The 18197-nt window shown below is 41.4% G+C and overlaps 1 protein-coding gene across 5 annotated transcripts in view; it reads left to right on the plus strand.

Moving 5' to 3' along the window:
* Positions 1-15463, plus strand: part of LOC121550199 (netrin-G2) — a 46183-nt gene extending 30720 nt beyond the window's left edge. For 2 of the 5 annotated variants that reach the window (XM_041862338.2, XM_041862339.2), the window contains 8 exons: positions 2916-3002; positions 4826-5014; positions 6950-8785; positions 9402-9497; positions 10996-11067; positions 12139-12306; positions 13901-14035; positions 14406-15463. In XM_041862338.2, coding sequence (XP_041718272.2) covers positions 2916-3002; positions 4826-5014; positions 6950-8785; positions 9402-9497; positions 10996-11067; positions 12139-12306; positions 13901-14035; positions 14406-14629 — 2807 coding nt within the window. In that variant the 3' untranslated portion in view covers positions 14630-15463. The remainder of the gene's footprint in view (positions 1-2915; positions 3003-4825; positions 5015-6949; positions 8786-9401; positions 9498-10995; positions 11068-12138; positions 12307-13900; positions 14036-14405) is intronic. The other 3 variants (XM_041862341.2, XM_041862340.2, XM_041862342.1) reach the window with 3 other exon arrangements.
* Positions 15464-18197: the final 2734 nt, after the last annotated feature.

Raw genomic sequence — 18197 nt, forward strand, 5'->3', positions numbered from 1 at the left:
TATTCAGCATGACTTGTTCTTTAGACAATTCTCACTCACCTACTTGTTTATCAAAATGGTTGTCCAAAGTACAAAGGCAGCCTTTTCTCAACCTGGAGGGCTGATCTTTTTCATATTTTTATTTTTTTCATTTTACAAGGCAGGTCAATTAAGAACAAATTCACGAAAAGTTTAGACTTTTAGATTATAATGAATATGATTATGAACAGGCAATGATTATTACCTACCAATGTCCACCCCAAGGCTTCTCTGGGTTGCATACACACGCACGCATACACGCACACACACACACACACACACACACCAGTGTAATTCCACCATCAAGCTGTCTTTCAGGGAACAGATCTTCTCTGGGAAACCTTCTCTGAACTGGTTGGCCATTGTGGCAGATGGTAAAAGGGGGAGAGGGGAGGGGTTAGTGGAAAGATGTACATGTCCCAACCTCCGAAACGTAATGTTACCCTACAGCTGCAGGACATCGTGACTTGCCTCAGAGCCCACCTCTGCTCCACATACACTACCGGTCAAAAGTTTTAGAACACCTACAAGGGTTTTTCTTTATTTGTACTATTTTCTACATTGTTGAATAATAGTGAAGACATCAAAACTATGAAATAACACATATGGAATCATGAAGTAACCAAAAACATGTTAAACAAAAATCAAAATATATTTTATATTTGAGATTCTTCAAATAGCCACCCTTTGCCTTGATGACAGCTTTGCACACTCTTGGCATTCTCTCAACCAGCATCACCTGGAATGCTTTTCAAACAGTCTTGAAGGAGTTCCCACATATGCTGAGCACTTGTTGGCTGCTTTTCCTTCACTCTGCGGTCCGACTCATCCCAAACCATCTCAATTTGGTTGAGGTCGGGGGATTGTGGAGGCCAGGTCATCTGATGCAGCACTCCATCACTCTCATTCTTGGTAAAATAGCTCTTACACAGCCTGGAGGTGTGTTGAGTCATTGTCCTATTGAAAAACAAATGATAGTGCCACTAAGCCCAAACCAGATGGGATGGCGTATCGCTGCAGAATGCTGTGGTAGCCATGCTGGTTAAGTGTGCCTTGAATTCGAAATAAATCACAAACAGTGTCACCAGCAAAGCACCCCCACACCATAACACCTCCTCCTCCATGCTTTACGGTGGGAAATACACATGCAGAGATCATCCGTTCATCCACACCGCATCTCACAAAGACACGGCGGTTGGAACCAAAAATCTCCAATTTGGACTCCAGACCAAAGGACACATTTCCACCTGTCTAATGTCCATTGCTCGTTTTTCTTGGCCCAAGCAAGTCTCTTCTTCTTATTGGTGTCCTTTGGTAGTTGTTTTTTTGCAGCATGTCGACCATGAAGGCCTGAATTACACAGTCTCCTTTGAACAGTTGATGTTGAGATGTGTCTGTTACTTGAACTCTGTGAAGCATTTATTTGGGCTGCAATTTCTGAGGCTGGTAACTCTAATGAACTTAGCCTTTGCAGCAGAGGTAACTCTGGGTTTTCCATTCCTGTGGCGGTCCTCATGAGAGCCAATTTCATCATAGCGCTTGATGATTTTTGCGACTGCACTTGAAGAAACGTTCAAAGTTCTTGAAATGTTCCGTATTGACTGACCTTCATGTCTTAAAGTAATGTTGGACTGTCATTTCTCTTTGCTTATTTGAGCTGTTCTTGCCATAATATGGACTTGGTCTTTTACCAAATAGAGCTATCTTCTGTATACCCCCCGACCTTGTCATAACACGACTGATTGGCTCAAACACATTAAGAATGAAAGAAATTCAACAAATTAACTTTTAAAAAGGCACATCTGTTAATTGAAATGCATTCCAGGTGACTACCTCATGAAGCTGGTTGAGAGAATGCCAAGAGTGTGCAAAGCTGTCATCAAGGCAAAGGGTGGCTATTTGAAGAATCTCAAATATAAAATATATTGAACACTTTTTTGGTTACTACATGATTTCATATGTGTTATTTCACAGTTTTGATGTCTTCACTATTATTCTACAATGTAGAAAATAGTAAAAATAAAGAAAAACACTTGAATGAGTAGGTGTTCTAAAACTTTTGACCGGTAGTGTACATGTGGGTCCCATGTAGCCCAGATAGTTTACCCAAGGTAAATCCACCTCCAGCACTCATATGGTTTCAACATGGCCATTTATTACTAATACCGCACCCTGACAAAGCCATGATGTTCCTTCTGGCACAAACATTCAGATATGTAAATGCAGATAATAAGAAAGTGGAACATGACCAACTTCAATTCCCCACATTGATGCCACAAAGATATGCACCAGCAAGTGTGCCAAAGTACATGCATAAGCAGGTTATGTGTGGTACCCAGCGTGTAAAAACCTGTCCCGGCTGATAATAGGGTCTCTTTTTATGCAAAGATTGAATTAGGAGTTTGTCCTTTTGGCCATGCGCTAATTATCAACCACTGGGGAGGGATGCAGCATTAAATGAATAAAACATCAGCATGCCAGACATCAGGAAAGCTCCCACTGTTCCAAGTGCGCCCCACTGAATCCCAATGCACCCATCTACAGGAGGAGGCAGAGTCGCTCACTACAGGGAGACTCCACACTTAATGCATGTTGCTGCATAATATTAGTATGATTTAAATATTGGGCATACGGGAGAATGAAAACATGATTTGGTTATATGGCAAGAGCAAAGAAACCCGTATTGTGTGTGTGTGTGTGTGTGTGTGTAGGCGTGTTTACAAGTGCACGTGCGTGTGTGTTTATGTGTGTGTACATGCTTTTCTGTGTGCCTGTATTTCTGTCTCTCAGCCTTTAGTACCTTTAGTTAGAGGCCTAGCATTCATTGTTAGAATACTTCAAAACGTCAGACCCTAACGAGATACTGTATGACCCCGATTATCTTCTGTGCCAAATAGACATCACCACCTTCACTGACATAGTGACAGCTGTGGTGGGTCCCACATCCAGCACACAGCTCAGTGACTCCCTCACTGACACACCAGGTGGGAAACTAGTGAGATGAATACTAGGCATTAGGCATTTGATAGTAGGTAACCTAGTAGTATGTGTAAAGTCTGATCACCTCAAACTGTATATGAATGCAAAGTATTTTAGTCTGGGTACTTTTAGTACCCACTCTTAGATTAGTCTCAGTGGATTTGTAGAATATATTTTGTAGAAAAGACTGTATATACAGTGGGGGAAAAAAGTATTTAGTCAGCCACCAATTGTGCAAGTTCTCCCACTTAAAAAGATGAGAGAGGCCTGTAATTTTCATCACAGGTACACGTCAACTATGACAGACAAAATGAGGAAAAAAATCCAGAAAATCACATTGTAGGATTTTTAATGAATTTATTTGCAAATTATGGTGGAAAATAAGTATTTGGTCAATAACAAAAGTTTCTCAATACTTTGTTATATACCCTTTGTTGGCAATGACACAGGCCAAACGTTTTCTGTAAGTCTTCACAAGGTTTTCACACACTGTTGCTGGTATTTTGGCCCATTCCTCCATGCAGATCTCCTCTAGAGCAGTGATGTTTTGGGGCTGTCGCTGGGCAACACGGACTTTCAACTCCCCTCCAAAGATTTTCTATGGGGTTGAGATCTGGAGACTGGCTAGGCCACTCCAGGACCTTGAAATGCTTCTTACGAAGCCACTCCTTCGTTGCCCGTGCGGTGTGTTTGGGATCATTGTCATGCTGAAAGACCCAGCCACGTTTCATCTTCAATGCCCTTGCTGATGGAAGGAGGTTTTCACTCAAAATCTCACGATACATGGCCCCATTCATTCTTTCCTTTACACGGATCAGTCGTCCTGGTCCCTTTGCAGAAAAACAGCCCCAAAGCATGATGTTTCCACCCCCATGCTTCACAGTAGGTATGGTGTTCTTTGGATGCAACTCAGCAATCTTTGTCCTCCAAACATGACGAGTTGAGTTTTTACCAAAAAGTTCTATTTTTGGTAAACTTCAGATGGGCCTGGACATGTACTGGCTTAAGCAGGGGGACACGTCTGGTACTGCAGGATTTGAGTCCCTGGCGGTGTAGTGTGTTACTGATGGTAGGCTTTGTTACTTTGGTCCCAGCTCTCTGCAGGTCATTCACTAGGTCCCCCCGTGTGGTTCTGGGATTTTTGCTCACCATTCTTGTGATCATTTTGACCCCACTGGGTGAGATCTTGCGTGGAGCCCCAGATCGAGGGAGATTATCAGTGGTCTTGTATGTCTTCTATTTCCTAATAATTGCTCCTACAGTTGATTTCTTCAAACCAAGCTGCTTACCTATTGCAGATTCAGTCTTCCCAGCCTGGTGCAGGTCTACAATTTTGTTTCTGGTGTCCTTTGACAGCTCTTTGGTCTTGGCCATAGTGGAGTTTGGAGTGTGACTGTTTGAGGTTGTGGACAGGTGTCTTTTATACTGATAACAAGTTCAAACAGGTGCCATTAATACAGGTAACGAGTGGAGGACAGAGGAGCCTCTTAAAGAAGAAGTTACAGGTTTGTGAGAGCCAGAAATCTTGCTTGTTTGTAGGTGACCAAATACTTATTTTCCACCATAATTTGCAAATAAATTCATAAAAAATCCTACAATGTGATTTTCTGGATTTTTTTTCTCAATTTGTCTGTCATAGTCTTTTTAAGTGGGAGAACTTGCACAATTGGTGGCTGACTAAATACTTTTTTTCCCCACTGTACAGCATGTTTGTCTATGATGCTAGACAACATCTGGAGAGCATTGGTGTGAAAATGCAATAAACCTCTCAATTACCTAAATTACCTCATTGCTAGCTCAGTAAATGCTTTCCAATTGCTCCCTCAAGTGCCGCTTCTGGCAACAGACCAAACCTATGTGCCAGCCACTATACCAGCCACTCTTCCAGCCAGTATGTCAAACAGTGTGCCAGTCTCTGCCAATCCCGACCAGACAGACAGTCCATCCTTAACCACAGTGAACTCGCCCCCAATGGAGGTAAAGCTCCCCACAACCACAGTGAGAGCGCAGCTGAAAGGTAAGTACCCTGAAACACCAGAGGACTGACCTCTCACCGTTACACTACATGAGCTTTAACACCTCAAATAATACTTTTTTCTCCAAATGTCTTCTGATATTGTTCAGGGATCTAAACGTGTGAATATTGGTTAGACTATTCTTGAAATACATCCACTTTGGACATATCGATGGTCACATGGATTTTCTGTGACTTTTAGTACATTTTACAAACGTTTGAGACTATAAGAATAGCAAAGCAAACCTTGGTTATGATACCATACAACGTCATAACTGACTAGCACTTTTACATTGATGTAATAATAGAAATGTTGATCGTTGTGCTTCGTCCGTGTCAACAAATGAGAGCAATAAATGACGGGATACAAATGATGAACTGAGCACAGTGTTGTAGTAGTGTTTGTGATCTTACTCCTACTAAAACACTTTGTCCGACGCATAATCTGTGTCTGTAAACCATCTGTTTTAAACCGTCTTGCCTGTAAGCAAAACTGAGAGCAGGGGTTAACAGCAGATTAAACTGTGGTTTAATGGGAACAATCAAGTGGCACACTGGGTCCTTGAAACAGACGTGTAAGAGAGACATGCAGGAGAAACAAAACATCTTCATTGTTTGGCAGACGAAACCCAAAGAAGCTTGTAGACTGTCATATTTACCCCCATTAACCCCTCCCAGTGTGAATCAGGACTGCCGGAGGCCATAGAGTGCCTTACTCTCCCAAGAGGTTGCACTGGGGTAAAGAGATTAAACATGATTACTGGGCTAAAGTAGTCCTGAAGGCAATGTATGGTATAAGGGCCATGATGCTGACCACTTAACATCTCCATGTGCTAGGCTACTTACACTTTAGGGATCCCTGTCTGTTCTAATACTACCAAGGGGAGTATTAGAACATAACCTTGCTGTTGTATTCACTGTACAAATGCTACATTGTAACCCCCACCTATAAAGAGACATTGAATGTGGGAATGAATAGGGGTGTTGGAATGCATACTTTGAGAGGACCAATGATAAAAAGGTAACTCATGATATCATTCCATGCTGCTTTTTTGTCTATATTGACAGAGACATTTGGCAAAAGGTGAGAAGTTGTCCAAGTGTTTTCTACTCTCTTGTTTGGAAGATAAAATACCCAGCAGGCTCACTATCCCTCAGGATCTGGCAGCATGTTGAGTTTATCCCAGGGCTTTCCAGAACACAGATTAAACTGCCTACTTTGATTCCCTAAGGAATGTTTGATTGGAAAAGGAATGCAACAGAACATTTCATATCACCTGCAATAGAATGGCACCAACATGCTTTGTGGCATTTTACTTTTGAATCAAATGGTCATTCTGTTTGTTGCCCTCTTACCACCTTCCTCCTGCCTAGCAAGGGTCTGATGATATCCACTGTTCACAAGGAAAGTGCTGCCACTGGACACAATCAGCAGCCAGGAGCGATAAATCATTAAAAACGCTATCATTGTGTAGCATCATCTCTTTCTGGAGCACAGGGTCGAGCCAGCAATATTGTGCTGGGTGCCAAAGCTCAAGCCTTTCTGATCTATTTCTGAATACCAATTGAATGAACAGCTGCTAAATATTTCACAAGCAGGGAGAAGACAGGTCGTGGTAAGGGAGAGCAAACCAGGCAAGTTACGGAGCCTGTGGAGATAGATACAGTAGATAGATACATGAAACCATAACAGGATGGAGGCACAGAGCCCTGTCCTTGAGGAGTAGCCACAGGGCATATGCAGGGGATGTGATGATATCAGGGCATGGGTTATCCCATTTTTACTGATACTGACTGAAATAGGGAAAAGTTGAATGCTGTAAATATCACAAGACAATGCCAGCCAGCCAACATCAAAATATTATAAATATAAGGGTGCAGTGGTTAGTATGCCATCTTAACAACTGATTGGTGTGATTTTTCTGTACACAATTGCAGTTACTCAATCATCTGATGCAGCTGATGCCACATCTGATTCAGTCACACCATCTTCTGATGCAACCACTCCAACATCAGTTGGATTTACTCTCACACCTGACAGCACAATGACAACTTCTTACACAGTGACTTCTGACACCAGTACCACAGCTTCTGACACCAGTACTACAGCATCTGATACAAGTACTACAACATCTGACACAAGTACTACAACATCTGACACAAGTACTACATTTTACACAAGTACTACATCTGAAACAAGTACTACAGCATCTGACACAAGTACTACAACATCTGACACAAGTACTACAGCATCTGAAACAAGTACTACAGCATCTGACACAAGTACTATAACATCTGACACAAGTTCTACAATATTTGACACAAGTACTACACTATTTGACATTAGTAGTACACCTTCTGCCACCAGTACTACAACATTTGACATAAGTACCACAACATTTGACACAAGTATATCAACATTTGACACAACTACCGCAGTATCAGACACAAGTATCACAACATTTTACACAAGTACTACATTTCTAACAAGTATTACAACAACTGACACAAGTACTATATCTGACACAAGTACTATAATATTTGACACAATGACTCCAACATCTGACATATTTACCACAACATCTGGCACTGTTACTTCAGCATCTGATGTATTCACTTCGACATCTGGTGTGCCCTTTCTGGCATCGGACACAGTTACTCCAGCATCTGATGTAGTAACACCACCAACAGATGGATTTACCTCACCCCCTGATGCTACATTTATTCCAGCATCTGAGGGAGATACACCCGCCTCTAACGTGGCTACTTCAGTATCTGACGGACTGACCTCACCACCTGATGAAGCTACTTCAACACCTCAAGCAGTTCCTCCACCTCCCGACACAGTTTCCTCAGCACCTGATCCTTTTTCCCGTGCACTGGATGGAGATATCACCCAAGCTCCAGACAAATCTACTCCAGCACCTGATGCTGCTCCCCTAGCTGCTGATACACTTGCATCAGTGCCTGAGGCAGCTGCTCCATCCCCTGACACAGATACCTCAACATCTGATGCTGCTACCCAGGCACCTGATGTAGTTACTACAGCTCCAGACACATCTTCAGCAGCTCCTGATCCTGCTACCCCATCTCCTGACACAGGTGATCCAGCTCCTGATGCTGGACCAGCTCCTGAGGCTGTTGATCCATCTCCTGATGCAGGACAAGCTCCTGTGGCTGTTGAACCAGCTCCTGATGCAGGACCAGCTCCTGGTGCTGTTGATCCAGCTCCTGATGCAGGAACAGCTCCTGAGGCTGTTGATCCAGCTCCTGCTGCAGGACCAGCTCCTGATACTGTTGATCCAGCTCCTGAAGCAGGACCCGCTCCTGATTCAGTTGACCCAGCTCCTGATGTAGGACCCGCTCCTGATTCAGTTGATCCAGCTCCTGATGTAGGACCCGCTCCTGATTCAGTTGATCCAGCTCCTGATGTTGGACCAGCTCCTGATTCAGTTGATCCAGCTCCTGATTCAGTTGATCCAGCTCCTGATTCAGTTGATTCATTTCCTGATACAGTTGATCCAGCTCCTGATGATGCTGTTGATCCAGCCCCTGATGCAGGACCTGCCCCTGATGTAGTTGATCCAGCTTCTGATGCAGTTGATCCAGCTTCTGATGCAGTTGATCCAGCTTCTGATGCAGTTGATCCAGCTCTTGATTCAGTTGATTCAGCTCCTGATTCAGGACCAGCTCCTGATGCTGCCGCTCCAATGCCTGATGCTGGGGGCAGTGAGAAAGTGGAAATTAAAGAAGAAAAGGTTAAAGAGGAAAAAGGTACATTGTGATATAGCAACAATACCCTTTTATTTTTCCATGTACAAGTTTATGCATATTCCATCAGTAAACTATGGTAAAACTGCAAATATTGAAGGAACCATCCCACTGGGCACAGACGTAATTTCAACGTCTAGTTTTGATTTAAATTTGGTTGAGTTGTCAAATAATGTGAATTCAACGTGAAATTGAAATAAACGACACATTTCACCATGTCATTGGATTTAGATTCAAAGTTGGGTGAAGAAAATATGAAATTCCCCTACGTTGATGAGTTTTTGCAAAACCAATCAGTTTTCCATATTGATTCAGCAACATGACATTTAATATTTTTGCTAAAATGACGTGGAACCAACGTTGATTTAACCAGTTTTTGCCCAGTGGTATATTTAGAATTCATAATGTTAACCTCTAATATACAGTTGTGTATGCAGTCTATATGCTGCTAATAGGGTCATGTCAGTAAGGTTTTATGACCTTCATACGAGGTGTTGCCTTAATTGCTTCGTCAAATGGTTGAGACAATATCTAAGGGTTCATTCAACATGAATAAAGAATGAGTAAAAAGTTTGAAGTTGCTATTTTTCTGATCTCTCAATCTCTCTGGTGTACACAGTTACCCCCATAGCTGAAACCAAAGGGGAAAGCAAAGAGGAAGAGAAAATGAAAGGAAAAAAAAACGATTTTGAAATGAAAGACTATGAGAAAAAAGGTATATTGATTAACAGTAGTCTAGTAGTATTTATATTGTATGTTGTGTGTGCTACAAAAGATAGTTGTGTCAGATTTAAAAAATAGTTTAGTGTGATCCAACAACTCAACTCTGTTATTGAAGCAGATGGCGAGCTGTGAAACTCACTCCTCAGCCTGAAGTGTCTCCACTTGCGCTGCTGAACAGCTAGCTTTCTGGTGGCGCGACTGGGTAAGACACTTCAGAAGGGTAGTCATGTGTGTTTGCGAGGCAGAGGTCCTGGGTTTGAGCCTTGATATGAGCTGAATCAGGAGGAAGCGGTGCTCGTTAAGCAAGCAGCATGAAGTCCTTTACAATGGTGCCAAATAACTCGCATCTGCAGTTGCGCTCAGCTCTATGCTGGGGTCACTGTGGAGGGAGTTTGGGGGGTGAAGGTAGCAGATTGGGCTCTGTGAAACTCAAACCTCAGCCTGAAGTGTGTCCACTCGCGCTGCCAAACAGCTAGTTGGGTAAGATGCTTCAGGAGGGCGGCCATGTTTGTTTGCAAGGCAGAGGTCCTGGGTTCGAGCCTGAATCAGGAGGAAGTGGTACTCACTAGGCAAGCAGCTTGATGTCCTTTACATTCGCATTTCAATGTGTAGTGGTGTCGGTAACCATCCATGTTGAATTTCCTGAACTCACTCAATGGGGTTGAAGTTGGAGTGTTAGTCGCCTGGTTGCTATAGGAAAACATCCGCACTGGGGGTCAGAGTGCAAATAGATAATTGATGGGCAAAATAGGAGCGGAAAAGCATTGAGACATTTTTGGATGAGCCCGTGTCCCAGTAGGATACCTGATCCATGATTTCATGAGGCTATTGACTCAAAGCACCAGGCTGCTAACAAGCATTAGGAGTAGTCTGTGTGTTTGTCAAACCTAGAGCAGCTAATGTATTTTTGTTGTTGACAAGGATCCTGTGGTACAGAATATGCCACATAGTATTGTGTGAGTGATTCTGTCACCACTCAGACTCCACTCATCAGCTGTAGCTGAACCAGTATTGAAAACTGCAAATCTTTGCTATGGACTGTGATTACTATCACTTCAGGGTTGTGTTCATTAGGCACTAAACGGAAAAAAATGTTTAAAAAAAACATTGTTGCGTTACCTAATAAACACAACCCAGGTAGGCATTTTACTGCTGGTGAGATGGATTGTCTGATTGGGACTGAGATGTTGTTCTGGTAGAGGAGTGAATATCTATACTTTTTGTGAATTACTAAACGTTGTAGTAATACACAATACTGTGTGTTAATGTGTAGATTTCCATGGCTGATAACTATTTATGTGTGAGGTCTTTATCTGTGAATCATGCAAGATGTCTGAGCAGTTGGCACCCTATTGTGTTTCAGGGTTCCTTTGGCATCAATTTTATATTTTAATAGCCATGATATTTCAGACACTGTGAAGTAGAGGCTTGTACACATTGCATGTTAGAACTATCTATAATACAGTTAAATAGATGCTTTATTTCCCAAGCGGTCGTAAAACTGTTGATTCCTGGTGGGTCCAAATACAGGCAGTCTAAGGTTGCATACGTCCAATTTCAAGGTAAGAAATGATTTACCACACTGAAGCTTTGAATCTGTTTCGACTAGAGAACTGTGGAAAAAGGACCAAAGTTTGTCCAGTGTTTTTCCTTCATTAATTTGTCTTTTGTTTTTTTCCATGTGTTTTTATTTTTCACGTTTGGGTTTTGTTTGCTTCATAAGGTAAGCAACTTATTTCCCCTTCATTTATAGAAATACTGTCGTTACCTTTTATTGTGAACTTATAATGAAATCTCAGAACCTATAGGGTCTGTGTCTCGACTGATTTTACAGTATCATTTGTGTGGATGACTGTTTTAACTGTGGATTCATTTGTGAGATAGTGTCCATTCTTTCAACAATCTGTAGGGTAATTGGCCCATTCATATTTGATAAGCGTTCTTGTCCCCATCCCAGTCCTCTACTCTGTGGCACAGCAGGTCTTCATATGTCACCAGCAGCATCTTTAAAATACTGTGTCAATAATGAATCCCCTCTAAACAAAGAGATGTAACACAATGCCTGATTAAACAACTAAACTATAATCATCTAAATCGTCTTGTAAATTAGCATTAAAAACAATTGTATTCAGATTCTTGTAGTATAATGGAACACACTCCTAAAGCATAATAAGCTCCATTATGACATCCAAATAAAAAAAGCAATTTTAATTAGCTGTAAATCAATTAATCAATTGATCAAGAATGTAATGCAAACTAAATTGACATTTGGTGTATTTGCTCTACCATTAATTACTTTTTACCTCTTGGTAAATCAATGTGCAGTACTCAGAGGCCTGATCGTTAGCTGGTTGAATAATGCAGATATGGGCTTATTGAGGTCAAGTGATTTCCTATTGGTCGACAAAGTCAGGAACTGGTTTATGAACTCTGCATACTCCAGGTCTATGGATCCTGCTATGTCTTGCCTATTTGGCTTTTGTATGATGAGCGACACTCAAAGAGATGTGGTGTACCTAAATCTCTTTGAGTGCTACCTCTGAGTTTGAAAAGGACTCCATTCCTCCTCCTCTTCCTCTTCCTCATCCTCCAATTCCCTGTACTAACCCTACTCTGCTCTTTCCCTCTGTCAGACTGCGAGTGCTATGGCCACTCGAACCGCTGCAGTTATATTGACTTTATCAACATCGTGACTTGTGTCAGCTGCAAACACAACACTAGGGGGCAGAACTGTCAGCACTGTCGACTGGGATACTTCCGGAATGTCTCTGCCGAGCTGGACGATGAGAACGTTTGTACAGGTCAGTTAGGATCTCTCCTCACTGTCTCACCACGCAAACTCCACCCTAAACGCACTCACTATAAACAACTATGAAGAGTTTATCCATCACTGACATGTCCACACATACAGCATTTTACCGTCGACTTTCTCCATGTACATTACACAATGATAAGCACAGTGGAAAATGTTTGATAAAGACATTGATCAAGGCATAACAAGACAGATTATAATTGTGTATTGCCTTCAATCCCTACGAATTACCTGCAAATCTCTGTTATGTGTCTCCTGTATGACCCCTTTTAGCTCAACAGGATTAAAGCATGATCCTTTGACCATACTAACAGCTAAAGAGAATCATCATAGCTAGCTGATAATTTATTTAGAAATGGTTTGAAAACATAAACATTCATACCATAGCAGCCTTTATAAAATTACAATTACATCTGCAAGATCTAAATTAATCAGCCTACAAAGTTTGTAAAGCAGCACATGTAACACTTTACATTAAGGTGCCCTTTCTAAAGAGGTCAAGTGTAAAGGGTAGGTTAAGTGTATTTTTACAGATCTTTTGCTATCTATATTAGAATTGTGTTTGGTGGTGCCCATACATCCTATTCCACTCCCCATGTATCATTGGGTAAGGTGAAAAAATAACTGTACACCTAAAGAATACAGCCAGTGCCAAAATGTCATTTAACAATCAACAATTTTAAACAACATGCAACATTCAGGTGCATTTATAAACTATTTATTTGGAAAGCAAGAAAATGACAATTTCACAATTTTAACCAATGGGTTTTAATAGTTTATTACTGATTTTTATGTACATTTATAATAAATAGTCAAACTTTTTTAAACCCATTATTATGTTTACTTTAAAGTAATATCAGAGCCATTCATCAATGTAGTAACAAATAGCACTACACATACTATTGCACTACCACAGCACAGTACTGAGCAGGAATGACACAATGGCATACTGACACCTACTGGAGGCTCACTCACACACAACTGGGTTGTGTTCATTTGGACATGCAACAGACAATGTTTTGCAACAAAAACAAAAATCAACGTTTCTTCTGTTCGGTGCCAAATGAACACAACCCTGTCATACCGGTTTCCACTTAGGCAAAACGTACATTTTTCTCAATAATTAAACAATGACGTCAGCTGAGCTCTTAAAACACACATTTTATCCAAATAAGTTTGTCACAGAATTCAGTGCCAGTGTTATAAGATACAGCTGTGAAGTGGGCCTAAAGTCTTCAGGCAGAGAACAAGACATGTACTAGAGAACATGGCTTGAAGCAGGTATTACAGAGAAATAGTAAAGCAACGCCTCAGACTGTCATAGTTTCCTCAGGCTGAGAGAGATGCCTTAGGGAACAAGTAAAAACTGACAACGCCTACATTGTTCCTTCATGTAAAGAGATTAAATGTTCATAGAATCGTCAGTATCAAACCAATAGCCTACCACTGACCTGTTTATGTAGGTACATGTGACCAGGGCTAGTGAAACTGCTATTTCAACTAGATTGATGAGCAGTGATCTTAGATATACTTTATTTCTACCCTCACTAAAGCAGCAATGTGTTGTTAATCCCTTTGTGCAGAGTGTAATTGTAACCAGCTGGGATCCTTCCATGCTCGCTGCAACGACACAGGGTTCTGCCAGTGTAGAGATGGCTCCACTGGGCCAAAGTGTGAGGACTGCCTGTCTGGATACAGCTGGAGACAAGGCTGCTCCCGTAAGTAGGGGTGTGTGGGTGTGTGAAGGCGAAGTTAAATGAAAGGTAATGTTAAGAACAGTAGCGTAAAGTTGAGCAGTTTGCCAATTGAATGATAATCAATGCACAGTGAGCTCTATGACTCCTTCGCAAGGTCGTGTAACAATCTGGCAAGCTTTACCGTATAATCAGTCATTCAACAGAAAATGTAAACCGTACAGGTAAGGTCAGAACAGGTGTCTTGATAATGTACTGTACCCGTTGCCAAAACCACTTTTCTCAGGGTGTCCTGTACTGTTTCTAGGCTTGAGGCATTCAGTGGTCACACTGATCCTATTCACTTTGTTTGCTCCCCCCTTTTTCTCCATCTCCTCCCTGTCTCCTCTCGTAGCCAATGTATGCGATGATGAGTTCCTGCTGTGCCAGAATGGAGGCACCTGCTTCCAGAACCAGAAGTGTCTGTGTCTGCCGGAGTACAAGGGCGTGCTGTGTGAGCAGCTGCTCTGCGAGGGAGAGAGGGGCTGCAGCGGTGCCTCTGCCTCCTACGTCAGCCTGGCCGCCTTGCTGAGCTGCCTTCTAGCCAACGCCCTGCTTAGAGCAGTCACTGCTTGCTGAGCCACAACCAGGACAGCTGGAGTGCACCTGGCTGCAGTATTGGGACCCTCCACCCGCCGCGCTAACCTCAGTCTCACGGTGCTGTTGCATTCTGGAACATTGTTTGCGGGCGCCAAGCCTCTCGTCGCCTCGCCACGATGAAACAAAGAGAGAGTTCCTCTCTCGCTCTCACTCTATGAAAGCCAGTGCTGAAAGAACGTATACCAAAAAAACGAAATCACTATCTAAGAAAAGTTTAAAAAGCGAAGAGTATTCTTTATGAAACAGTTTTTTCTTCTTGTCGTGCATCTAAGTTTGTTCTCACTGAAATACTGCACTTAGCCAACTTGTTTTCTGAACGGAGATGGTTGAAATCACTGCTGAGGCCTACTAATGCCAAGTTTCTCTTACTCTCAAATTCACGTTTCCTTACTTTGCTGCATAGCCTATTTGTTTCCTGGCAACAATCATTGAACTGAAAAGAGTGGGGAAATATGAGTAAAACATGTTTTAATCAGAGTTGATGTTTCAGTGGCTTGTGGTGGAGAATCAATTGTCGCATGGAAATCATGAAGCAAAGAGAGGGAGTATGACCTATCCAAATTGAACAAATCTATGTATATTTCAAAGGAAATATATGACTATTGTATATTAACATTGTTTGAATATTTTTGGTAGAAATTGTTATTTTTGTTCTAAGTAACCGTTATCATTCTAAAGAAAATTACCCATGATGAGCTTTTTATTACTGTAAACCTTTCTGATAATGTGACTGTTAGAAGATTATGATGATGTCCCTGATTCCATTGGATAAAGACAGTTGAAGGAATAAAGCGTGAAGGTTTGAAAGTTCAATCATTTGACTCCAGGGTTTTATCGCAACACACACTCTCGCTCTCACTCTCTCTCGCGCTCTCTAATACGTGAATATAATATTTCCGGAGGAACACATTTCTGTAACATAGTTTTAGGCACTTCTTATTACATTAGATCTTGAGATCACGAACGAGAGCATTATCACTAATCCCTTATCAAATGTCTATATCAAAGCATGTACAGTGCAAGAGCTGCATTGATATATCAGTCAATTGTTTTAGCTCACACAACATGAAACCGTGGCATTGATACTACACTATTATGATTTAATACGTATCCTTATACTGTGCATCAGAAGCCTGGTATGTAAGTGAAATCAGATCTGGATATTCGTCATGAAATTCTGTTTTGAAAATGTGCGTATGGAATGTGAGAGCCCATATCCAAAATTAACATCATCCCAGCTCTGGATTTTAGCAGCCAATTATTTTAGAGGACAGAGTTGTAGAGCAGAAAATAGGATTGATACACTACAAATCCTCAATGGAAGAAGAGCACCGCAGTCGGAAAAGAAGGTGCGCAAAAACCTTTATTTTGTGCTTGTGATTTTCTAAAAAACCCATCTTGGTTCAATAAAATGTATATGATAGAGAGCCTACTAATTCAAATGTAAATTTTTGCTCATTAACAGAAACATGACACATTAGGTCTCAGTGGTGTAAAGTATTTAGAGTTGAAGTCAGAAGTTTACATACACCTTAGCCAAATACATTTAAACTCAGTTTTTCACAATTCCTGACATTTAATCCTAGTAAGAATTCCATATCTTAGGTCAGTTAGGATCAACTCTTTATTTTACGAATGTAAAATGTCAGAATAATAGTAGAGAGAATTATTTATTTCAGTTTTTATTTCTTTCATCACATTCCCAGTAGGTCAGAAGTTTACATACACTCAATTAGAATTTGGTAGCATTGCCTTTAAATTGTTTAACTTGGGTCAAACGTTTCGGGCAGCCTTCCACAAGCTTCCCACAATAAGTTGGGTGAATTTTGGCCCATTCCTCCTGACAGAGCTGGTGTAACTGAGTCAGGTCTGTAGGCCTCCTTGCACAAACACGCTTTTTCAGTTCTTCCCACAAATGTTCTATAGGATTAAGGTCAGGGCTTTGTGATGGCCACTCCAATACCTTGACTTTGTTGTCCTTAAGCCATTTTACCACAACTTTGGAAGTATGCTTGGGGTCATTGTCCATTTGGAAGACCCATTTGCGACCAAGTTTTAACTTCCTAACTGATGTCTTGAGATGTTGCTTCAATATATCCACAAAATGTTCCTTCCTCATGATGCCATCTATTTTGTGAAGTGCACCAGTCCCTCCTGCAGCCAAGCAACCCCACAGCATGATGCTGCCACCCCCGTGCTTCACAGTTGGGATGGTGTTCTTCGGCATGCAAGCAGCCCCCTTTTTCCTCCAAACATAACAATGGTTATTATGGCCAAACAGTTCTATATTTGTTTCATCAGACCAGAGGACATTTCTCCAAAAAGTACGATCTTTGTCCCCATGTGCAGTTGCAAACCGTAGTCTGGCTTTTTTATGGCGGTTTTAGAGCAGTGGCATCTTCCTTTCTGAGCGGCCTTTCAGGTTATGTCGATATAGGACTCGTTTTACTGTGGATATAGATTATTTTGTACCTGTTTCCTCCAGCATCTTCACAGGGTCCTTTGCTGTTGTTCTGGGATTGATTTGCACTTTTCACACCAAAGTACGTTCATCTCTAGGAGACAGAAGGCGTCTCCTTCCTGAGCGGTATGACGTCTGTGTGGTCCCATTTTGTTTATACTTGTGTACTATTGTTTGTACAGATGAACGTGGTACCTTCAGGCGTTTGGAAATTGCTCCCAAGGATGACCCAGACTTGTGGAGGTCTACAATGTATTTTCTGAGGTCTTGGCTGATTTCTTTTGATTTTCCCATGATGTCAAGCAAAGAGGCACTGAGTTTGAAGGTAGGCCTTGAAATACATCCACAGGTACACCTCCAATTGACTAAAATTATGTCAATTAGCCTATCAGAAGCTTCTAAAGCCATGACATCATTTTCAGGAATTTTCCAAGCTGTTTAAAGGCACAGTCAACTTAGTGTATGTAAACTTCTGACCCACTGGAATTATGATACAGTGAATTATAAGTGAAATAATTTGTCTGTAAACACAATGACTTGTGTCATGCACAAAGTAGATGTCCTAACCGACTTGCCAAAACTATAGTTTGTTAACAAGAAATGTGTGGAGTGGTTGAAAAACGAGTTTTAATGACACCAACCTAAGTGAATGTAAACTTCCGACTTCAACTGTAGCTTCTGTAATCATCATGTCCATGCGCCCATTGACTATTCCATAACAGCAACTGAAGAAGATTAAATAATAAATGAACATGTGGAATTTTGTGATATGAAATGAACTTTTTATGTAGCTGCTTGTTGGAATAGCAGTTAAGACCTGGAAATAGTTTGTCCTAATTATTCCGTTCTAAATGCTTTCTCACTGGGCACTGACGTCAATTCAACATCTATTCCACGTTGGTTCAACGTAATTTCATTGAAATGTGGAAACAACGTTTATTCAACCAGTGTGCACAGTGGGTTATCTCCGGCTTGTTCTTGACTGTGGGAGCAGGTATCAGTGTTGCCTGTGACATCAGACTGTTACCATGGTTACCACATGGATATTCAGTCTGAAAGAAGTCGCCCTAAAAAAGATGCAAGAGT

Source organism: Coregonus clupeaformis, chromosome 18 (genome assembly GCF_020615455.1).
Source record: "Coregonus clupeaformis isolate EN_2021a chromosome 18, ASM2061545v1, whole genome shotgun sequence".
In the NCBI taxonomy this organism is placed as follows: Eukaryota; Metazoa; Chordata; class Actinopteri; order Salmoniformes; family Salmonidae; genus Coregonus; species Coregonus clupeaformis.